Source organism: Narcine bancroftii, chromosome 8, assembly GCF_036971445.1.
Source record: "Narcine bancroftii isolate sNarBan1 chromosome 8, sNarBan1.hap1, whole genome shotgun sequence".
NCBI lineage: Eukaryota > Metazoa > Chordata > Chondrichthyes > Torpediniformes > Narcinidae > Narcine > Narcine bancroftii.
The window spans coordinates 175433234-175457729 of NC_091476.1; the positions used below are offsets into that span (position 1 = coordinate 175433234).

The following is a 24496-nucleotide window of genomic DNA, read 5'->3' on the forward strand; positions in this document are numbered from 1 at the left end:
AGTTTATAAAATCATGCGGGACATAAATAAAATGAATGGTCACAATCATGTTCCCAGGGTAAGGGAGTCCAAAACCAGGAGGCATTTAAAATGGACCTGAGGAGCATCTTTTTCACACAGGGTAGTGGGCATGTGGAATGAGCCTTGAGAAAGGTCTCAAGCCCAAATGCTGATCATATATCTTTGCCTCCTATGGACGCAGTAAGACCAGCTGAGTTCCTCCAGTATTTCTGTGTTTTGTGGAATGAGCTGCAGAGGAAGTGGTAGAGTTGGGTACAACTGTGACATTTAAAAGACTTTTAGACAGGTATAGCTGAACCAAGCCATGAAAGACCCCAACAATGAAGACGCTGTTTACATCCGGTACCGCACGGATGGCAGTCTCTTCAATCTGAGGCGCCTGCAAGCTCACACCAAGACACAAGAGAAACTTGTCCGTGAACTACTCTTTGCAGATGATGCCGCTTTAGTTGCCCATTCAGAGCCAGCTCTTCAGCGCTTGACGTCCTGCTTTGCGGAAACTGCCAAAATGTTTGGCCTGGAAGTCAGCCTGAAGAAAACTGAGGTCCTCCATCAGCCAGCTCCCCACCATGACTACCAGCTCCCCACCATGACTACCAGCCCCCCCACATCTCCATCGGGCACACAAAACTCAAAACGGTCAACCAGTTTACCTATCTCGGCTGCACCATTTCATCAGATGCAAGGATCGACAATGAGATAGACAACAGACTCGCCAAGGCAAATAGCGCCTTTGGAAGACTACACAAAAGAGTCTGGAAAAACAACCAACTGAAAAACCTCACAAAGATAAGCGTATACAGAGCCGTTGTCATACCCACACTCCTGTTCGGCTCCGAATCATGGGTCCTCTACCGGCACCACCTACGGCTCCTAGAACGCTTCCACCAGCGTAGTCTCCGCTCCATCCTCAACATCCATTGGAGCGCTTACACCCCTAACGTCGAAGTACTCGAGATGGCAGAGGTCGACAGCATCGAGTCCACGCTGCTGAAGATCCAGCTGCGCTGGATGGGTCACGTCTCCAGAATGGAGGACCATCGCCTTCCCAAGATCGTGTTATATGGCGAGCTCTCCACTGGCCACCGTGACAGAGGTGCACCAAAGAAAAGGTACAAGGACTGCCTAAAAAAATCTCTTGGTGCCTGCCACATTGACCACCGCCAGTGGGCTGATAACGCCTCAAACCGTGCATCTTGGCGCCTCACAGTTTGGCGGGCAGCAACCTCCTTTGAAGAAGACCGCAGAGCCCACCTCACTGACAAAAGGCAAAGGAGGAAAAACCCAACACCCAACCCCAACCAACAAATTTTCCCTTGCAACCGCTGCAATCGTGTCTGCCTGTCCCGCATCGGACTTGTCAGCCACAAACGAGCCTGCAGCTGACGTGGACTTTTTACCCCCTCCATAAATCTTCGTCCGCGAAGCCAAGCCAAAGAGACAGGTATAGGGATAGGTAAGGTTTGGAGAGATATTAGCCAAATGTAGGCAAGTGGAAATAGTGTGGATGGACAACCTGGCTGGCATGTGTGAGATGGGCCGAAAGATCTGCTTCTGTGTTGTATAGCTCCATAACCCTGTGGCTCTATATTTCTCCAGCTCTTCAAGGTTTGCTGCCTGCCACCAATGTTGCTCTGTCTTGAGAATGCCATTATTGATCCACTTTGTATTAAGACATTGTCCTACCTCACCTCAGGGAGTTACAACCCCACTCTTTGCCAAGTTACTGTCAGTGGACTCTTTTGTACAATTATTTACTATTGATCAGAGAGTTCCCATCAAAACATCCTTTCATCAAGATTGTTGATGCTCAACTCATAACAATAGCTGATACAACATTACATCCAAGATCATACGACATTATGCACAGTTATTAAACACACATTCATTCATATATACTGTATACACTCACAGACCCTCACTCACTCCCACTCACCTACTGCTGACCTACTCCCATTGACTGTCCCTCACTACTGATCCTCTCTCACTGAACCGCACCCACCAACCCTCATCCACTGATCCTCTAACACACTTTCATCCACTGTCCATTCCTGTCACCAATGTGTATATGTACATAAGTACAGATGGTCGTGTAGGATGACTGTGATTGGCTGAGAGCATACCCACACCTACTGGCAGGTCTTAATGGATTGCTCCTAGCCAGAGCAGGTCATTCTGGACTGGTCGACCTACTTGTGATATGCTCCAGTCTTTTAATTAATAAAAGCCTTGGTTTGGATCAACAAGTCTTTGGTTCTTTTGACACACACAACAATTCCCTTACCCACTGACCCTCACTCTCACCCCCTCACTCACTGACCCTCATCCAGTGACCATTCCCTCACCCAGTGACCCACTTACCCTCACTCAGTGATCATTCCCTCACCTTTAACTGCAGACTCCCTATTTACCCACATTAATTATTTTTACAGCATGGGGTGACATCACTGGGTTTGGGGGAAATCTGATGAATGAATCTTCAGAGCATGTGGAGAATGTTGGACGAGATGTGCTGGATCCTTGTACAGGGCCATCATCTCGAAGCTGAGTGGGCTCTCTCTGAGCTCTCAGAATATTTGTAAACTCCACTTGCCATTGGGATTTTCAAGAGAAGGTTTCTGATCCACAGCCCTGATGAACACAATTCTATCGAATGGCGTGGTAGGTTTGAAGGGCCAAAGGACCTACTCTTGTGTTCTGATCCCTCTTGTCCACATTGTGAGTAGATCTTCTAACCATGAGGCTTCAATTCTCGTTTAAGGCACTGATCAAACATGAACCAGTGATTAGATATCCGTCATAGTTGGGGTTAACATAATTAAAATGTCTTGTCAAATCAGTCGCATTGCAAATTCAATCCAGTTATTTCTTTACAACCTCATTATTCACTCACTTTCATTTCTGATGATAAAATATCACCATATCACAGAATGATTACAACTAGTTAACACATGATCTTTCTTGCAGAAATGCAGTATCTCATTGGAGTGGATTTGATATACAGAACATGAAAAACCTCAACCTGGGTCGCCTCACTCCAGAACCAAGGCTTCCCCAATTTTAGTCATAAAGCTACAGAACTATCATGAGGATTCTTGACAATGTGAGAAATCTTGGGGTCCAGGCTCATAGATTGCTCAAGGTTGCCACGCAAGTTGATAGGGTAGTTAAGAAGACATTTGGTGGGTTGGCCTTCATTAATCATGGAATTGAGTTCAAGAGCCATGAGGTAATGTTGCAGCTCTATAAAACTCTGGCTTGACCTCAGCTCATTGCAGGAAGGATGTAGATGCTTTGGAGAGGATGCAGAGGAGATTTACCAGGATGTTCCCTGGATTGGAGAACATGTCTCATCAAACAAGGTTGACAGAAATAAGACTTTTCTCTGGAGTGATGAGCGATGAAAGTAACTTACTGAGGTATATAGGATTATGAGGCACTTAGGGCAGACAACTAGCACCCTTTACCTGGATGACAGTTGTAAATGCTCGGACATTGGTTTTAGGGAAGTGGAGGAAAGTTTAGGGGACAGAGAGTGATGAGTGCATGCACTGGAGTGGTGAGTGCATGGTGGTGGTGGAGGCTGATACAGCAGGGACATGCTTAGATAGACACATGAATGCAAGAAAAATGGAGTGTAACAGTTGTGTGCAGTAGGTTTACATAGGTCAGTGCAGCATTCAGGCCTGAAGCACCTGGACTGTGCTGTAATGTTGTATGTTCTAACTAGGGATCATTGCCTGAGATTAGGGGCAGTAGAATGAAGACAGAAATAAGGAGGAAGTGCTTCTCCCAGAGAATAGTGAATCTCTGGAATTCTCTGCCCAAGGAAGCAGTAAAGGTGGCCTCACTAAATATATTTAAATCACAGATAATTTTTTTCAATGAAGGGTTATGGGGAAAAGGTAAATAAGTGAAGCTGAGTCCCAGCCTTGATCCCATTACAACGGGTTGATGGTCTCCTCCTGCTCCTATTTCTTATCCTTACTCAATAATACTTGCTTTAGCTCGCGTATGGACACTGAGCTCCGTCATCATAGACACGTGAGAGAAAAACCAACTTATACTTAACAGCAGAAAAACAGAAGTCCTCAAGTGCCCTGCCTCCACCACAGCCCCCAGCAGTAAGTCACCTCTCAGCAAACACAAATATCAGTGAAAATAATTCACTAGCTAGACCAGTTTTTGGCTGTCTACCTACAAAAGGCATCAGATCTGGCATGAGACGTTCACCACGCAGGGACAATTTATTCATCGTGGTTGGTCTCTGCTGGTCAATATCTGCCCCACTGAGTCTGCACAGAGCCATAGAACCATGGAACACTACATCACTGAAACAGAGCCTTCAGCCCATCTAGTCCATGCTAAACTATTATTCTGCCTAGTCCCATCGACAGGCCGTAGCCTTCCATGCCCTCATATCCAAGTAACTAACCAAATTTCTCTTAAATGTCAAAATTGAGCCCACATTCACCACTTCATCTGGCAGCTCGATCCACATTCTCACCACTCTCTGCTTCAAGAAGCTTCCCTCTCACCCTTAACCTGTGACCTCTTGTTTTCATCTCACCAAACCTCAGAGGAAAACACATGTTTACATTTACTCCATCCACATCACTCATATTTTTGTATACTTTTATCAAATCTCTCTCCCCCACCACCCCCCCCCCTCCACCCCACCCCCATTCTCTGACACCTCAGGGAATAAAGTCCTAACCTTTTTAGCCTTTACCTGTTAACTCAGTTTTTCGTGCTGCACCAACATACTTGTAAATTTTTGTATGCACTCTTCCAATCTTCTTGATCTCTTCCCTGTAGTTAGGTGATCAAAACTGCACACAAACTCCAAATTTGGCTTCACCCATGTATGAATATCAATGGCCTTGCCCAAAACTCAAGAGCAGGACAGCAAACATGTGACCTATCCACAAGAGAGAACTGAAGTAATTGTCCCCACGAGAAGGGCGTGGGGGAGTGAACATCATCCTTGGAACATGCTGAGCTGGAGAGGTTGGGTGGGCGATGAGTGAGGACACAGAAGTGGGTGGTTGGGTGGGTGATGAATGGGGACAACAGAAGCGGGTGGGTGGGTGGACATGGGGTACAACAGACAGGGACTGGAGTGGGTGGGTGGACATGGGGTACAACAGACAGGGACTGGAGTGGTTGGGTGGGAGACGGGGGCAGAGCAGACAAGGATGGGATTGTTTTGGTGGGGAATAGGGAGGGGGAATGGACATAGATGTGGATGGGAGTGGTTGGGTGAGAGATGGGGCTGGGAAGAGGCAGGGATGGGAGAGGTTGGTTGGGTGGTAAATTGGCATCAATGGGAGTGGTGGGGTGGGAGATTGTGGGGGGGGTTGACAGCCTGGGACAGGAGTGGTTGGGTGGGACTTGGGGAGGGGGGGGAGACAGGGACAGGGGTGGGTGGGTAGGAGATGGTGGGAGACAGACAGGGACGGGAGTAGGTGGAACATGGGGATGAGACAAACAGGGATGGGAGTGGGTGAATGGGACACGGCGGGGGGGGGGGGGGGGGGAGGGGAGAGGATCCACTCCTGCCACAGGAACTACATATCCACGGGAGCTGGTAGGAAAATACTGCAAGCAGACCGAGTTGGACTGAGGATGTCGAATTCTCGCCGTTTCCACTCTCTTCACCGGGCTGAAGTGCACAGGGATGGGGGGGTGGGGATGGGGATGGGATGGATGGGGATGGGGATGGGATGGATGGGGATGGGGATGGGATGGATGGGGATGGGGAGATGGGGATGGGGATGGGGATGGGGATGGATGGGGATGGGGATGGGGGGATGGGGATGGGGATGGGATGGATGGGGGTGGGGATGGGGATGGGATGGATGGGGATGGGGATGGGGATGGGATGGATGGGGATGGGGATGGGATGGATGGGGATGGGGATGGAGATGGGATGGATGGGGATGGGGATGGGATGGATGGAGATGAGGGGTTGGGGATGGGGATGGGGATGGGATGGATGGGGATGGGGATGGGGGGATGGGGATGGGGGGATGGGGATGGGGATGGGGGGATGGGGATGGGATGGATGGGGATGGGGATGGAGATGAGGGGTTGGGGATGGGGCGGTTGGGGATGGGGTTGGGTGGTGGGGGGATGGAGATGGGGAGGATGGGGATGGAGGGGTGGGTCATGAGTTTTCTCCTGGGCTCAGAGTCGGGGGGGGGGGGGTGGGGGAGACGGGACAGTTCATTTTTAACAGCCACTCCGTGCAGGGGCGGCCGGCGGGAAGAAGTGGGTCAGCTGGTTACCATGGTGACGCTGGCGTCCTTCCCAACATCTCGCGGGGTCCGCGCCGCTCCTGAAGCAGCCTTTGCTCCCGCGCAACGGATGGGACGGTCGAGCTCCGAGTGAGCAGCGAGCCAGCCTCGTGCAGAGCGGGACCCCCGCGGCCGGGCCCCGCCCCTCCCGCCCGAGCCCCGCCCCTCCCGCCCGAGCCCCGCCCCTCCCGCCCGAGCCCCGCCCCTCCCGCCCGAGCCCCGCCCCTCCCGCCCGAGCCCCGCCCCTCCCGCCCGAGCCCCGCCCCTCCCGCCCGAGCCCCGCCCCTCCCGCCCGAGCCCCCGCCGGCCGCGCTGCTGAGGGATTGATGCGCTTTGACTTTATTCGGTGACCGGCTTCAACCTGAAATAAGACGCGTATTTTAACCGTTGCGAGGGCGGCGCCGCTCTGCGATCCTCCCCGGGGAGCACATTGGTGAGAGGCGCCAAACGCTCCCTCACGCTAGCTCTGAAGCCCGTTTTACACTGAAAAGCCGCCTTGTTACCGTGGTCGCGACGCGTCTCTGGAAGCCAGCTTGCTTGTTCACACACCCGACAAAACCGGCTCCGTGAGTCCCATACACTCCACTGCTGAGACGCCCTACCTTGGTGGATCAAAGCTGGGTAAGTCTAGACCCCCCCCCCCCCTCCAAATCCAACCGATGCTTTCATGCTGTGTTCGAAAGGTGGATAAAACCCGGCTTTCAAATGCTGAATAAAAGGGACTGTCTGTCTCCAGTCCCAGGACTCTGTGCAATACCCTGATGAAGGGTTCAAGCCCGAAACGTTTGGTTACTTATCTTTGCTATACCAATGGCACTGTTTGACCTGCAGAGTTTTTCAAGCATTATGCTTTTACTTCAGCCGCACTTTTGTGTTTTACATTGATCTGGGCAGTAAGGTTCACCAAACCTGGATGGTTGCCCATTGCTGGTATGCGTTTGAGGGCTGTGGAGCCGCAGTAAGTTTGTGGGTCTTTGCTCAGAGAGACTTAGTGAAAGTGATGTGTTTGCATTGGCCATTCAGCACCACACTCTCATTAATTATTGTCCTTGTTTAGCACCATCTCCCATTTCATGGTTGTGGGTCCTTGGTCCCATCCAGACTGATCAGAAAGCAACTCTTAAACTAGTACTATTATTTTCCCTTCACTCCCATCAGCTCCTCACATTTTATCCCTCAGTCACACATTCTGGGTCATTTACACCAGCTTTCAACATGTGCGTCTTTGGGATGTGGCAGGCAACTGAATTCACAGGGGGAAGCTCCACATAGAAAGCACTCAAGGTCAAGGCTGAACTCACATCTCTTCAGTGAAGAAGGAAAGTCTGCAGATACTATGACTGCGGTAAAATACAAAAAAAATTACTGGAGCAACTCAGCAGCATCCATATGAGGTAAAGATGTATAATGAATGCTTTGGGCCTGAGCCATTCCTTAAAGGATGAAGAAGGTGAGCTTAGATCCTCCAACATTTTTAGGATTTACCAGGTCTCTCGAGCTTTAAGACTCCACGGGTTCTGCTGCTTTCCTACAAGAGCTTCCCTCACTAAAGATCTACTGACCTCTAAGCTCAGACCTGTGTGGATGACGGTTGGGTTGGAGGAGGGGGCAGACGCAAATGTGACAAGCTGGACTAGGGTGATGTAAGGGACAAGCAGGTCTGGGAGTTAGGAGGGCCAAAGGAAGTTGAGATCAGGAGAGAGACGGAGTCTGGGATTCGAAATTATGACTGTGATGCAACTGGAATACTGAAGTGAGGCAGGCAGGCACAGAGGAATAACATTTGTAGGGCTAACATCTGATGTTAAAATCAAAACAGCTGCAGATGCTGAAAATCCAAAATAAAAACAAAATGCTGGAAACACTCAACAGGCCAGGAAGCACCTGTGGACATTGTACAACTTTCAGCTGAGCTGATCTGTCTGAGTGGTTCTATTATAAAAGTATGAAAAGAAAATGTCTTGGCGTCAAATGAGAATTAATTTGTCAGTGTGAAATGTTTCACTAATACGTATTTAACTATGAATGGTGGCCCTTGTGTGAACACACAGAGGTTAATGGCACATGGTGGAAGTATAATGTAGGCATTCTCATAAGTATTGATGAGGGAGCTGTGCCACAAATGTACGGGTAGTGGATATGAGGGAGATGAACTCCCTCCGTGCTCAAAAGTGAGTGGTCTGATGTGGCAGGTTCCAAAGGAAATTAGGCAGCAATCAGGGAAGCTAGAGAGAAAACTGTTTGGAAGTCGATGGAAGGGAGCGGGATCCAGGACAGTAGGGTGCAGATCGATACTCGTCACCCAACTACATTTCACACTGAAGAATGGAAACAAGAAAAATGGTCCTGGGATCCCTGGGCTTGAAATGGTTCCCCAAGGCTACAATGGTTCATTAACTTGGGAAGGGTTACTAGACATCCACTGTTTGTAGGGACGGGGTGATTTTTACTATGCGAGATGAATGGGTGAGAACTCTGAGAATAGATTGACAGTGATCTTTCATAATCCTTTGGGAAAACCATTGTTTTTTTTCTTTGGCTGGGAGATTTATAACTCTGCCATGGGTGCTCTATGGGATTACTTAAAGTAGTGTGTGTGATGGGGGTGGGGGGGGGGGGGGAGGAGGCTGCTGAGAAGCACTGCCGTATGATTTTGGAGGATGGGAGGAAACTCACGCAGACACGGGGAGAACGTAGAAACTCTTTGCTGACGGCGCTGGTTTTGAAACTTTGTCACTGGCCTTGTAATAGCATTGCACTAAGCGTACCACGCATGTTCAATGGGAGCAGGGTTTTTCTGAACAGGGCTTTTGTGAGCTCAAAATCCAAGTCCAGATTATTGAACAAAATGCAGAATGGAAGGAGCAAATGAGGAGAAGCTGGAGGGACACAGAGAGGCGGGAAACATCCGCGAGGAAGTGATGGGAGGTAACGTTTCAGGCTGGAATCTTTTTATTGAGGGAGTACTGCCATAACAAGTAGTTGAGTTACCTTTTGGATGAGGTGTGAAACAGAGGTCATGGCACTCCCTCAGGTAGCAATGTTGAGTTGGGTTGTCCTGGCTGCTATTTTCCCACCAAGTCGGTTATCTGTTGATTATCACGTTGTCATTTGTGGGATCTCGCTGTGCCTTGTTTCCAGCTTTACAATGGAGATTTCACTTCAGAAATCTCCCCATGTATTTAATATTTTTGACTGGACATTTGTAGAGAATTGATCTGGTTGCATTCGATTGAATTCCAATGCAGCAGCTGGCAAGTTTATATTCAATAAATATATACATCTTACATTTTAATAAAAGCTGGTCTCAGTAAAGTGGCCATGAAATTAGCAGATTACTGTTTGAGAAAATTACTCCGGTGAAACTCTACCCAATGGGGTTCATGGTGGGTATAGCATGTGGGTGACTCTGAAGTGCCTCCTTGGTTCTGGGGCAATTGGAGATGAACAATAAATGTCGGCGTTGGCAGTGAGATCCACATTCTATAAACAAGTGAATAAAATTGAGTGACCAAATAAATGCAAGTTCCTTCCTCTTGTTATTAAATCTTTACTGGTGCAACTAAAACTTTGTTCCAGTGGCTGCAGAATCAAATGCAGAAGGGAAGAAGCTGAAAGCTCTTGTTTCTTGAGTGAGAAGGAAATCTATGTAAGTTCTGGCTTTGTACTTGGAGTCATTGACCAAACTAAGACACTGACTTCATATCTTTTGCTAATAGATGAGTAATGAGAAAACATCTCAGTACAATTTATGTTTACAAAGCATAATGCATTTCATATTGATTCCTTTTCACGTTCTTTGAGACTAATTTGGCACATGAACTCGGATAGATATTTTCACAGAAGAAAGCTTGCATTTATATAGTGCTTTCACGACGTCCGGATCTTGGACATTAAGAAGGTCGAAGTGAGCTGGGATTGAACTAAATTGGAACATGCTTCTGTTGATTTCAAACAATGCCAGAGAGGTGTTCAGCAAATTGAAATGGATTTTTCTGGGATAGATGTAATGGGGGATTTAATTGTTGTCATATTAACTGGGATACAGTCAGGTTAAAATGTATAGGATGTTGGGGGCCTGAGCGACAGGGAGAGGTTGAGCAGGCTAGGGCTTTGTTCCTTGGAGCACACTATGGTTGAGGGGTAATCTTATAGAGATATTCAAAATCCTGAGAGGAGTAGATGGATTGAATGCAAAGAGTCTTGCCAGAGTAGGGAAATCGGAATCAGTGGATGTAGATTTAAGATGAGGGGGTGGTGGAGAAATTTAATAGGAATATGAGGGGTAACTTTTTTTACCCAGAGAGTGGTGGGTGTATGGAATGGGCTGCCAGAGGAGGGTCTTGAGGCCAGCACTATTGCAATGGTTACAAACAAATTGGACAGATATATGGATATGATGGGTTTTAAAGGATATGGGCCAAACACAGACAAGTGGGACTAGGGTGGATGGGACATTTTGGTCAGGCAAGTTGGGCAGCAGCCAATTAATATAAGAACTTGATACCATTGAAATGTGGGAGGACAGTGGAGCACTTTGAGTAAACCCAGTCTCAGAAAGGAGAAGCAAATGTGACATAGACAACATTGGAGATCAGGATTGAACCCATATCTCTGGAGCTGTGAGGCAGTAACTCAACTAACTGCACCACTATGTTATCTCATGGGTAGTGATGGAGAAAAAGTTGTCCAGAGAAAATGACCTGAAGGTAAAGCAGTTTCCGACTCATGGGAGGCATTTAGGTAACATAGGAAGTAGGAACAGGAGTCGGCCAAAAATGGCCCATCGAGCCTGCTCCGCCATTCAATAAGATCATGGCTGATCTAATTTATGACCTAAACTGGACATTTAAGGAGATTTGAACATTTAAGGGTAAATGTGTTCTTATAGAGGTTGTGAGGTGGGTTTATTGCTAAATCTGGAGCAATCCTAGAACAGTAGCTGTTTCTCTATTGTAATGTTCTGTCTAGTCCTACTGACCTTCACCCTGTCCATTATCCCTCTGTACCCCTTCTATCCATGTACCTGTCCAAATTATTCCCGAATGATAAAATTGAGCCTGCTTTCACCATTTTAGCTCGCAGGTCATTCAACACTCTCACCACTCACTGTGTGAAGAAGTTCCCCCTAAAACTTTTCCCCTTTCACCGTTAATCCATTTCCTCTGATTTGTATCTCACCGAACCTCAGTGGATAAAGCCTACATTAATTTACTCCATCTATCCCTTCATAATCTGGGTGATCTGGTGTAGTGAACCATAAAAGGAAGCTTATGTCAGAATGGGAAAGATGGAAGATAGATGGAAATGGACAGGAAGTAATAGCGTGAAATTAAAAAGGAAATGAGAAAAGCAATGAGAGCAAATGAGGACATGCTGATTCAAGTAAAGTACTATGTATTTTTTTTAATATGTGAAGATCAAGAGTAAGGTTTGTCAGTGACCAAAGTGATTGTGTACATCTTGGAGGATACAGATAAGGTCAGGTTTGAATACTTGGGAAGGGTGGAACATTGATGGGATTGATGGCATTTGGGAGGGGTACTTAGGGATGGGATTTATGCATATTTGTAAAGTCGTGGTCAGATTAGGGACAGTCAACATGGCTTAGTGAGGGACCGGTCACATCTTCCCAATTTGATTGAGTCTTTTGAGGAGGTGACTAGATGGTTGATGAGGGCGTGGCAGTGGATGTCTACGTGGACTTTAGTGAGGCATTTAAATAAGGTCCCTCATGAAATGCTTATTCACAAGGTGCAGACACATGGGGGCCAAGATAGTTTGGATACAAAATCTTCTGGTTCATAGATGACATGGTAGAAGTGGAAGGGTGTGGTGTTATGGACAGTAGGATCTTTGAAAGCAGATATGCCTTCAGGCCCAGATGAAGTGTATCCCTGGCTGTTAGAAGGAGGAAATTATGGAGGTTGACTGCAGGTATTCAATTCTAAAAATGTAAAATTCTTCAGATACTGTTCTGAAGTAAGATCAGAAGATACTGGAAAATACTCAGTAGGTCAGGCAGTATCTTCAGAGGGAGAATAGATGTTAAGATTTCAGGCCGGTAATTTCTCTCTCTCTCTCTCTCTCTCTCTCTCTCTCTCTCTCTCTCTCTCTCTCTCTCTCTCTCTCTCTCTCTCTCTCTCTGCATCTTAACAGGATGGCGAGTTTCCTTAAACTGACTTCTTTGTCTCGTTTTTCATTAATATATTTCTGGCAAATCTCTCATATCTCAAGGTATGTGACATAATTTCTGTCTCTGAAGTTCATAATGTCTTTTCACACTGATGTGCTAAAGCATCCGTACACTTATTTTCAGAATCAAAGTGATTAACTTTGTTTGATGGTTCTCTCCTATTTCTGGGTTGTCTGGAATTTACTAACAAAATGGCTTCTTGTATACTCAAGCAAACAATCCATTGTTCCACTTATCTCAAGAACCATCATAAAAATCTTTCATCTCCTCTCATCAACTGCAATCAGCAGCCATTCCATCTTTCGACTGCCTTCTGTGGTTAATGGTTTTTAAAATCCAAATGTGTTTGATGATGCGGAAGCCAACGACCAGCTGCAAAGAGCCATGTCTGTTTAAAATGCTAATGTGTTGTCTTTGCTTCCCTGACCACCCAAAAAAAATGTATTAAACCATATCTAGATAAAATATAGTTTTGAGATTAAACTGAGGATTAATATTAACACAGATCTGTTGCTCCAGTGATCGTGGCATTGCAGAATTTCAAATTCTGTTTGAGAGTGAGAATGCTGGGTCTGAAACTAGTGTCTTAAACTTAAGGGGAAATACAATATTCTGAGGGAATTATTGGCTAACATGGTCTGTGGAAATAGATCAAAGGTGTCATGGGGCCACACCTTGATGAAAGGCTCAAGCCCAAAACTTTAGTGATGTATCTTCATCTTTGCTATATAAAGGCACTATTTGACCTGTTGAGTTTCTCCAGCATTTGTGTGGTTTTTTTTTACTTAACCACAGTGTCAACAGAATCCTGTGTTTTACCAAAGGTATCATGGGGGATCAGTTGTGGAAAACCAGTTAGGAGGCAATTCAAAAGTCTCAGCGAAGATATATTCCAATGAGAAAGAAAGGCTGTATGGGAGGATGTATCATCTGTGGCTAACTAAAGAAGTTAAGGATCGTATCAAATAAAAAGGCAATACAATGTTATAGGGATAAGTGGTAGGCCAGAGGCTTTGAGAAAAGGGTAGCTAAAAATTGTAAAGGGAATGAAGTTAGAATATTGGAACACAGCAACAAACAATCTAAGTGCAGACATAAAGAGGAAGAGAAAAGCTAAAGTAAAGTTGGCTCTAGACAATGAAACAATAATGGAAAATAGAGAAATGGCAAAGATTCTAGATGATTATTTTAGGTTGGTCTAATAATCACCTAATCATGATAGATCATCAAGGGGCTATATGGAGCGTTGGGGGTTGGGGGTGGGGGGGGGAGGGTAACATGATGCCATCCTGATAATCGTGAAAATGTACTCAGCAGATTAATGAGTTAAAGGATGGTGTCTGTTGGACTTCATCAACTGCACATTGGAAATGGCTGCTGAGTTATCAGTGATGTTGATTGGAATCCAACCAAAGTTTCCTGGATTATGGAGAAGTCCCAGTGAATTGGAAAATAACAGATAATCCATTATTCAAGAAATGAGGGAGACAGTAAACAGAAAACTGTGAACTAGTATAATGATCTGGATTGTACATAGTCATTGGCTGGCCCGCCCCCTGATGACACTCTGCCCCCGGCACAGGGACCATGGGGTTCCCCAAACAGTCTTTTCCCAATGTGTTCAGGGCTCGGATGAACTCCTCTACCGACTCACCAGGCTGCTGTTTTCTAGACGCCAGGAGGTACCGGGAGTAGACCTCATTGATTTTGGGCTTGTATAGTGCCTGCAGCTCGGCCATTGCCTCGGTGTAGGTCTGGAAAGCCCTCTGGCCGACTCTTATCTGTAGAACCTTTAGTCTCTTCTCTTCTGAGTCCCCCACTCCAGCAGCGGCCTCAAGAAAGTTGTTAAAACAACTGATCCACTGTTCGAAGAATTCCGATGCACCCGGGACTTGGGAATCCACCTCTAGCCAATTGGGGTATAGCAACTTCTCCATTACCGGAGATGTTAAAATTTTCTGTACAATAAATTGATGGGCACGACCAGTTGCCCCAATAACCACAAAGACTGAGGAGAAAGATCGGCTTTATTGTACAGAAGACTTGAACTGGCCTGAATCCAAACTAGCGAAGTGCAGGGAAGGGAGACCTTTATGGTCTAGGCCACAGGAGAAGAGTCCAGGGGAGAATGTCATCAGGGGGCGGGCCAGGCCGTGCCTTTACCAGCCAATGACTATGTGCAATCCATATCATTACAACTCGTTAGGCTAATGTCTCTCATTGGGAAAATGTGAGGAACATTATTAAAGAGGTAATAGCAGGATATATAGAAAGGCAGAAGGTGGTTCAGAAGAATGAGCGGGTTTTATGAGTGGGAAATTGTGTTTGACAAACTTGTTAGAGTTCTTTGAGGATAAAAGAAACAGAGTAGGTAGAGAAGTACCAAGGCATATATGTAGTTTTGAAAACACAAATATGCTGGAGAAACTGGGCAGGTCATGTAGTGCCCATAGGAGATAAAGATATATAGCCACCTTTTCGGGCTTGAACCCTTCTTGGTGGTATATCTTTACCTTCTATAGATGGTGCATGAGCTCCTGAGTGTCTCCAGCAATTTTGTGATTTTACTACAATCACAGCGTTTGCAGGCTTTCTTGTTTTACTCGATGGATGTAATATTTTTGAATTTCCAGTTGACATTGATAAGGCGCTTGTGGATATTGTATATTAGCATTATGGGGTGGGGGTTGGTAGCTAACAAGGTTACTGAATGTAATGTAGGCAGAATTGCCAATGAGGCAAAGATGGGTGCATTAACCAGTTGTGAGCAGGGCAGGGGCTTCAGAGGCACACAGATAAAGTGAGTGGACATGAATTTGGCAGCTGGAAGGAAGAATGAAAAGGTAAATGATAATTTGAATAGAGTGAGACTATAACATGTTAATCAGTAAGACATCGGAGGAGAAATAGGCTATTCAGCTCATCGAGTATGTTTCATCATGAGCTGATGCATTTTCCCATTTAGACCCACTGCCCGCCTTCTCCCCATAACCTTTAATGCCCTGGCTAATCAAGAACCTATCACTTTATGCCTTAAATACATCACACTACAATCTGGGGGTCTTAGTACATAAAATATAACAAGTAAGCATGCAGGTACTGCAAATAAATCTCAAGAAATGTTGGTCATTACTGGAAGAATTTTATGCAGATAAATTGCTGGTGAGACTACACCTGAAATTCTGAGTACAGTTTTGGTCTTTATATGAAGAAAGATAAAATGAGGCCAGACGTACTGCAGAGAGGTTGTTTCATGGGGGAAGCATTTTGACATATAAAGAAAGTTTGAGCTTGCATTGATTTGGTTTAGAAGAGTGAGGGGTGACCCTCTAAACTGGGAGGTAGTTTCAGAATAGGGGATCACCTATTTAAGGAAAAGAGGAATTTCCTTTCTGACCCAGAATGCTGAGGGGCGGGGGGCGGGGGGGGGGGAAGAATGTTGTTATTGTTTGTGTGTGAGGTGGGGGCGGTCATTGGGTGTGCTCTAGGTTGTTTGGGGTAGATCATTGGATGCACTCGAGTTTGGGGGTGGCTCATTTGATAATAATGATCTTGAGTTTATTGTCGTAAACATTGTACAAAGTTTTTGCTTCCTGTAGCCACACGCTTGTAAAAATGCAATAGTGTACATTTTATAATAATAATAATAGGATGTATTTAAGCCAGAGATTGATAAGTATTTGAGCTATAAGGGAGTCTAAGGATGTGGAGGGAAGTAGGAAATGATTTTTGGGCCAAGATTAGATTAGTTATGGTCTGATTTACTGGTGAAACAGGATTGAGGACTGATTTACTTGCTGGTCTGTCTTTTGTTGACATTCAGATCAGATACATGCAATAAAACAGAAATGTCATTTTACACAAAATTACCTTTAGTCTGGCATAAGGCAAACAAAGATCTTCCATTAGCATTGCCCTGCGCCCCTTACAGTCAGAGAAAGAGAGGCAAAAGAGAGTCCCCTCAGAGTTTCTGAGTGTCCGTGAATTTTCCTCCAGCGCTCCTGCAGCCTCTGCAGCTATACAAGACTCCAGTTAAAACCATCAGTAACCCAAGGCCAGATCCAAACCTCTGACAAAGTCTGATATCTGGTTCACATGAGCTGGTCTCTAGCAGCCTGCAGCCAAGTGTGAGTCTTTTGACCTCAAGTCACCAGCATCTTGTGTGGGTTCCCCACCCCTCAAGTTGCAACAGCTTGCTCCCTGTGGGTATCCTTCAGCTGCAAAGCCTCTCTCTGGTCCACCACCATGGTCACCCTCCTTGGAGTTGACTAATTTGCTTAAGGCAATAGTGCTTCCACACAGGACCAAGCCACATCTGTCCATCCGATCTTCATCTGATCTGACCCAGAAACATAATTGACTGGGCCTGAGAGTTTGTGGGTCGGATACTAGGGTCATGGGTTTACAAGCTGTGAGATGGAGCCGGATTCGAGCAACGAAGATCAAAGTAAGCCAAATTATGACAAGAAAGCTCCATGAAAACTCGTCTAAAACTTTCTGAAATGCTCTCCACATCACATGCAGATATATCAGACAACCCCACCCTGGGTGATATCACATCAGAGAGGGTCTTTCTTTGAAACAGGGTTAGGACTTTATTATTTTAATTTCTTTCATTTGTAGTTAATTTAGAGATACAGCACTGTAAGAGAGGCCCTTTGGATCATGAGCCATTAACCTACAAACCCCATTTCTTGCTTGAAAAGTGGAAGGAAACGAGATCACTGGGACAAAACCCACCCAGGTGCAGGGAGAATGTACAAACTCCTTTCAGACAGCGCCCGATTTGAACTTTATTCTTATTCTTATTCCTTCATATCTAAAACCTTATTCTTCTCTGAATGCACAAGGCAACTGAGCTTGCTTAGAGCAGATGGTCTGCACTGAAACAAAACTGCTTGGCAGCTAGTAAAAACACAAATCACAATGTAATAATTCTTTTGCCTACTGGGAGAGAGAAAAATAAACATCAAAACTCAAAAGGGAAAAATGAACAAAATGGGAGTTGCAGAGACTGGAAAGTGTTTCTGTGGTTGATTTGTACATAGAAATTTGGCAGGATTCATCTAATCAGTGGGATAAGAATCTATAACATCATCTGTAAGACTAGTGGTGGAAGTAGATGCGATAGCAGCATTTAAAAGGCTTCTCAACAAACATTTGAAGATGCAGGGAATGGAGGGTTATGGATCATATGCAAGCAGCAGAGTTTTAGATGAATTTAACATCCTGATCAATGCAGATATTGTGGACCGAAGGGTGTTCCTGTGCTGTTAAATAATATGGTCTGCAGATGATTGGGTCGAGTGTAAGGCACAGACGTGCTGGAGAAACCCAGGAGGTCACCTGACCTACCTCAGAGGTAGTCAGGGAACCCAGTTAAACTTACCTAGGTCGCACTCATCAGTGGCTTGAAAACGAAATGTCGGACCCGGTGGTTCCGGTGAAGTCATTGCTTGCATGTGTGCGTCACCGGGGCTGCATCGACTGGAATGTGCAGTGCTTACATCCTGCTGCTCATCCAATGACTGCGGCGGTATTCGCCTGACAGTGGTGGTCTCAACAGTTGCCTTCTGTAACTGTGGCACAGCAGAGTTGATTAGCCAGCATCTGAAGATCATTCCTGTTCACCATTTGAACTTCAATTAGTCACTTCCGGTAAGTGCATGGCATGACATTCAACACGTCATCGCGGGGGTGGGATTTCCCCCTTAAATCGCTGGGGTGGTGATTTAATGGGTCGATCCCCCTGCATCTTAAAAGGGGCTGGAAGCCCCTTTGCCCCACTAATCGCTCCTGCCGTTTAGAAGTGCCTGCTGATTCATTGTGATATTCTGGTGGCATTGAGGAAGGTGACTGGTTCGGGTCAACAGTAATAGCTGGGATATGGGGCTTGTACGAAATTTACTGGAACATACTTCTCTTGGAATCGGTAATGGTCTGTGAAAATGTGTTGCTGTTGGCACTCTTTACTGGGAGATTCCATGATGTGAAACATATTGTCAACTCAAGAACTTTACCTGAGGCATTTCACCATTCTAGAAGTCAGCAAGGACTGGTCTGGGTATTGAGGTGTGGGAGAAGCAGGCCAGGGCACAAGGTCTGGGCCAAAGTTCGCTGCAAGGAAATGGTTACAGGTGAGAACATGAGTGGAATGTTGACATTCTGAGTTCACTGGTGCAGTAAGTCATTGCAGGGGTTGGAGGCTGAGGAGAATGTTACTCCAGGAGGGTCAGATAGTGAGGAAGGGGATTGGTATTAGTGGTTGGTGAGACCATCTCTGGTCAGGGATGGAATGGGTTGATATAGGAGTTTGGTTAGATAGGTCAGTGGGGTAGAGGGTGGTGGTTGGAGAGATTTGTTTTTGGGAAGATGGCCTGAAGGAGAGTCAAGTAAATCCTGAGCTTATAGCAGATCTTCCTGTTACATTCCTAGTGCCTGTTTGGGCTTGGTTTAGAATGGGGAGGGGGGGGGTGTCTTCTTCAAATAGGGCTGGACCACATGAAAATCTAATTCCATGCATGTTCTTATTTGACCTGAACTACAGGCGAATTGATGAGTGTTTGATGTTGCAGTGGCAGAATGAAGCTGTGTTTGGTGCATGTGTGCAGTCCAGTTCCTTGGAATGCTTGGATTTTATGCAAGAACGGCAATAGTTTTCTGAAAATATTGGAAGACTTTGTTCAGATTCAACAAGGGGTAGAAATGCCCTAGATTTAGTTGAGCAACAGGGCAATCAAATTTCCAGCTCAGAGATAATTGTGTTTTGTTTATCAGTGGCCGGAGTACATTCATATTTGCCATTAAAATAAGTGGAGAATTCCTAAAGTCCCAACATTTTCAGCATTTAATTGGAGCATCTGTAAATGTTTGTAAAGCAGGTTTATATATGAATATGCTCCTGGATTGGAGGAATTTTGAGGCTGCTTTAAAGCAACGACTGTGAGTCCAATGGCTTGCAGTGTACACAGGAGGGCAGCTCCATCTTATGGAAGAGTATCAAGGACCCTTTATAACCATATAACAATTACAGCACGGAAACAAGCCAATTTGGCCCTTCTAGTCTGCACTGATCCAAGTCCCCTCCTCTAATCCCATTTATCAGCACTCTGCCCAATTCCCTCCATCCCCCTCCCATCCATATACATCCAACTCTTTCTTAAATGACAAAATTGACCCTGCCTCCACCACCTTTCCCGAAGCCCATTCCACACAGTAACCACTCTCTGAGTAAAGAAGTTCCCCCTCATGTTACTCCTAAACCTTTGCCCATCAACTCTCAACCCATGACCACTTGTATCCATCTCTCCTACTCTCAATGGGAAAAGCCTTTCCACATCAACTCTATCTATCCCTCTCATTATCTTAAACAACTCTATCAAATCCCCCCTCAGCCTTCTACATTCCAAGGAATAAAGACTTAATTTGCTCAATCTCTCCTTGTATTCCAGATGCTGAAACCCAGGCAACATTTTTGTAAATCTTCTCTGCACTCTCTCTATCTTGTTAATATCCTTCCTATAAATCAGTGACCAGAACTGCACCCAGTACTCTAAATTTGGCCTCACCAATGCCTTGTACAGTTTCATCATTACTTCCCAACTCCTATATTCTATGCACTGATTTATATAGGCAAGCATACTAAAGGCCTTCTTCACCACCCGATCCACATGCACTCCTACCTTCAGGGAACAATGCACCGTTAATCCTAGATCTTTCTGCTCCACTGCATTCTTCAATGCCCTCCCATTTACCACATAGGTCTTGCTTTGATTATTCATTCCAAAATGAAGCACCTCACACTTATCAGCATTAAACTCCATCTGCCATCTTTCTGGCCACTCCTCTAAGCAGTTTAAATCCCTCTGCAATCTTTGAAAACCCTCTTCATCATCCACAATTCCCCCTATTTTAGTATCATCTGAATATTTACTAATCCAATTTACTGCCCCATCCTCCAGATCATTAATATATATGACAAACAGTAACGGTCCCAATACCGAACCCTGAGGTACACCGCTTGTCACCGACCTCCATCCTGACAAACAATTATCTCCTACTACTCTCTGGCACCTTCTTTCCAGCCACTGTTGAATCCATTTGACTATCTCCAAATTAATACCCAAGGACTTGGCCTTCCTAACTAACCTCCCATGCGGAACCTTATCGAAGGCCTTGCTGAAGTCCATATAGACAACATCCACTGCTCTACCCTCATCAACATTCCTAGTCACCTCTTCAAAAAATTCAACAAGATTGGTCAAACACGACCTTCCACACACAAATCCGTGTTGAGTGTCCCAGATCAGAACCTGTCCCTCCATATAGTTATATATACTATCTCTAAGAACGCTTTCCACAGACGTCAAACTTACAGGCCAATAATTGCTAGGCTTGCTCCTCGAACCCTTTTTAAACAATGGAACCACATGCGCCACATGCCAATCGTCCAGCACGATACCCGTCTCTAATGACGTTTGAAAATCACTGCCAGAGCCTCCACTATTTCCTCACTAACTTCTCTCAAGGTCCTGGTGAAAATCCTGTCAGAACCTGGAGACTTATCCACCTTTATATGTTTCAAAAGCTCCAGTACTACCTCTTTCTTAATCATTATAGTCTCCATATTTACCCCCCTTTGCTTCCTTTACCCTGCACAGTTCAATATCCTTTAGTGGTCAAGGGAAGTCTGTACGGTACAGAGATCTTATTACACCAAAGGGCATAAAGAGATTAGAAATTGCTTAGAATGGGAAGGAAGACTTTAAATATATGATGAGGTGAAAGGTCATGAGTATCTCTTAGGGTGGAATAGCAGTTAGTGGTATGGTGTTATATTGCCAGCAACCCAGGTTTGAATCCGGCACTGTATGCAAGGAGTTTGTACGCCCTTCTTGAGTCTGTGTGGGTTTCCTCTGGGTGCTCCGGTTTTCTCCCACGTTCCAAAGACTTGCAGGTTCATTGGTCATGTGGATATAATTGGGCAGAGTGGGCTCGTGGGCCAGAAGAGTCTGTTACCCTGCTGAATCTCTACATTAAAATAAAAGAAACACCATGCACAAAAGTGCTGGAGAAACTTGGAAGTCAATAAGCAGTTGACATTTTGGGCTGAAACCCTTCATCAGACTTCAGATGAAATATGTGTCTTTTTGTTATAATTGGATGTGGAGTAAGACCACTGAAAGTGGAGCAAGAGATTAGAAATACCTCAGGGTGAGGTGAATGTCGAAGAGAGCTCTGCATATCAATGTCAGTGATCAGATCTAAGAACCACTGTGTACCGCAAACTGTCATCGTAGACCTTACTCCAGCCCTTGGTGGGGGTGGGGGGGGCGGGAAGCAGAGTTGAACTGATTGATGGGGGGGGGGGGGGGGGAAGCAGTTGAACTGGATGGTAGTTGTGAGTTAGCCTCTGGTATATTTACTAATGACAAGCTTCTGGAGCTGCTGGGAGATTAACCATTAGATGAGCCAATGTGGGTTCACTAGGTGAAGATCTTGCCAGTCAAACTTGCCATGAGATGCTGCCCATCAATTTTAAGATGTTTTTGTAGTTTTTTTTCTGATTCTGAAAATAAACAAAAACCAGCTGAAATATTTTGCAATGAATATTGATATGATTGACAGATGAATCACTGGGTGTAATTGGGTGGCATGGGCTTGTGTGCCATAATGGCCTGTTACCATGGTGTAAGTCTAAATTTTAAAATTATAAATATAAATGTTCAAATTAGAGACCTGGAACTGTGTTAAATGCAGCAAGCTTGGGAGGAGTGGGTGACCTGAGACCCCTGGTTTTCAAAGCTCTCCTCACTGGGGTTTTGGTCACCTCTGATAGAGTCCATGGCAGATTATTTGCTGAAGATTGATGCTTCATTATGTGTAATTAGTCAGCTGCTCCACTATTGTTCACCGCCCAGGATAGGCTGTGTTCAGAGTGTCAGTCCCCATATTTCTAGAATTCAGAGTGTTCTGTCTCCATCTTGTGCTGTCTCAATATTATGTGGAACTTCACTGCAAACACATCTTGGGAAGTCGAGGCCCACTATTCATTCATCTTGGAAGCAACATCAGAAGCCATAGATACAAATCCCAAGCATGAAGGTCTTCAGGCGAGGACAGTGTTTCTCAACCTTTTTCAGTCTAAGTCCCACCTGGCTTCCAGCTTAACATGCCATGGCCCATTAGTCAAAGGCAGCTCTGTAAGAAAAACCTATTTATCTAATTTAAAGTATTAAACATTTTTAAAGAGTAAAAAACACTGAACATAAAAACTCCCAATCAAAGTCAAAGCTCAAGCCACTTTAATGAGACCCTTGTTCCTGAAGTTTCTTCACCAGTTTCCACATCCGTGGTTCTCTTGTAGATAATGTACACCTGAGATCTCCCTCCACTTTAATGCAGTTTCCTGCCTTTGTCTTTAAATGCAGCAATGTCGAAAAGCCTGATTCACAAAGGTAAGTGGTCACGAAGGGCAGGATCTTCTGAAGAGTTTTAGCCAAAACTCAAATAGACAAATTCTCAAACACATCTCTGCATCCAGAATTGTTTTGAAGATCAACGAGTTCATCTTGCAGATCCATCAGTGACTTTGTTGACAAGAAAAGGGTTCCTCATCAGTGCCAGTCTTTCTGAACTGATTTCTGGAAAATAGTGCAGGAATTCTCCTCAGGGGCATCTGAGATGAGAGACAACTTCTTTTACACATCAGCATCCATTTCATTAACAGCTACTGCTGAAAGAGATTCAAACATGGCAAAGTTCCCTCCCTCAGCCTTGTGTTTCTGGTTTTCAAGCTAGTGTATAAATGCATTAAGAGCATCAACAAACGGGAAAATTGTTGTGTCCTTGCCTTGCAGCCTTGAGATTCTTTTTGTTCATTTGATCAAAAATATCCACAAGGTAGGCAAGGAGAAATACTCTCAGCTTTTCATTGAATCAGGCTTCCAGTTATATATTTTTTTGCATCTTCAAGAACAACTGTAACTCTTCATGTAGTTCAAACACACGTGTCACAATGTTTTGATAGCCAACATGCTTTGATGGTAGAGCAGGCTCTTATGCTCTGAAACCATATATTTGCACAATTGTTTGAACAGCTGAGAGTTCAAAGCCCCACTTTTCACAAAGTTCATAATTTTGATGACTTGACCAAGAAAATCCTGTAGAAGAAATGAAGGGTCTTTGAAGCAAGAGCTTGCTTGTCTGTGCACACTCCACACAGATCGTACCAGTTCAAATCCTCATGGTCAAAAAACTCTGATATCTTTTCCATTACATCCACAGCTCTGGTACTTGTCTCCAGGGAAGAGGAAAATAGTATTTCTTCCTTGATGGATTCCTCCTTCACATACTGAACAAAACCAAGGTGCTGGGAACCAGACAAAACATTTGTGCATTCATCCAACTGAATTGAGAACAGTCCATATGTAGCATCCTTGATTTCTACAGTCCCTGTTCTTTTATGTAATTAGAAAACTCAGCAATCCTTCTTTGCACTGTAGAATTTGTCGAGGGATTTTTTTTTCAGCTTCATGTCACGTTCTTCTTCAAGTACAATCTGAGCCATCTTCAAGGAACATGGCTTGATCAGTGCCTCTCCGACTGTTTGAGGTTTCTTCAATGAGAGAAAGCTTCTGTGAGACACCTTTCTTGCTGTAGAAATGCTGCACCTTCCATCCAAGCACAGATGCTTCAGACCCCCTTCCATTCACTTGAAAAAGTCCACAGCCTTGTGTTGGTGTTGCGGATAAATCTTCATTACCCTACCCAAGGTCACCTGGAAGGAGCAAGACATGACCTCAGACCCACCTTGACCCCCAATGGGCTGGGATGTCTCTGGGGCCCACATAGAAACACGCTGTGGCTCACTAGTGGGAACCACTGGCTTAGGAGCATGGAAAAGGAAATGTGACTGATACGGAGTTGCTGTAACCATTCTTGCAAAGTGAGGTGTGACATCCAATTTTCAAAGAGCAAA

At 45.1% G+C, this 24496-nt stretch overlaps 2 protein-coding genes across 4 annotated transcripts in view; one reads left to right on the forward strand and one right to left on the reverse strand.

Annotated features, from left to right (window-relative positions):
- LOC138742144 (uncharacterized) overlaps positions 1–7339 on the reverse strand; it is an 86107-nt gene extending 78768 nt beyond the window's left edge. Inside the window, exons 1-3 of the mRNA XM_069896328.1 lie at positions 7201–7339; positions 6706–6856; positions 6312–6635 (exon numbers count right to left, since the gene is read on the reverse strand). Of these exons, the coding sequence (XP_069752429.1) occupies positions 6312–6635; positions 6706–6856; positions 7201–7339 (614 nt within the window). The remainder of the gene's footprint in view (positions 1–6311; positions 6636–6705; positions 6857–7200) is intronic.
- LOC138741606 (regulating synaptic membrane exocytosis protein 3-like) overlaps positions 6605–24496 on the forward strand; it is a 172519-nt gene continuing 154627 nt past the window's right edge. For all 3 annotated transcript variants that reach the window (XM_069895927.1, XM_069895925.1, XM_069895924.1), the window contains exon 1: positions 6605–6941. The gene's annotated coding sequence lies outside the window, so the exon portion shown is untranslated. The remainder of the gene's footprint in view (positions 6942–24496) is intronic.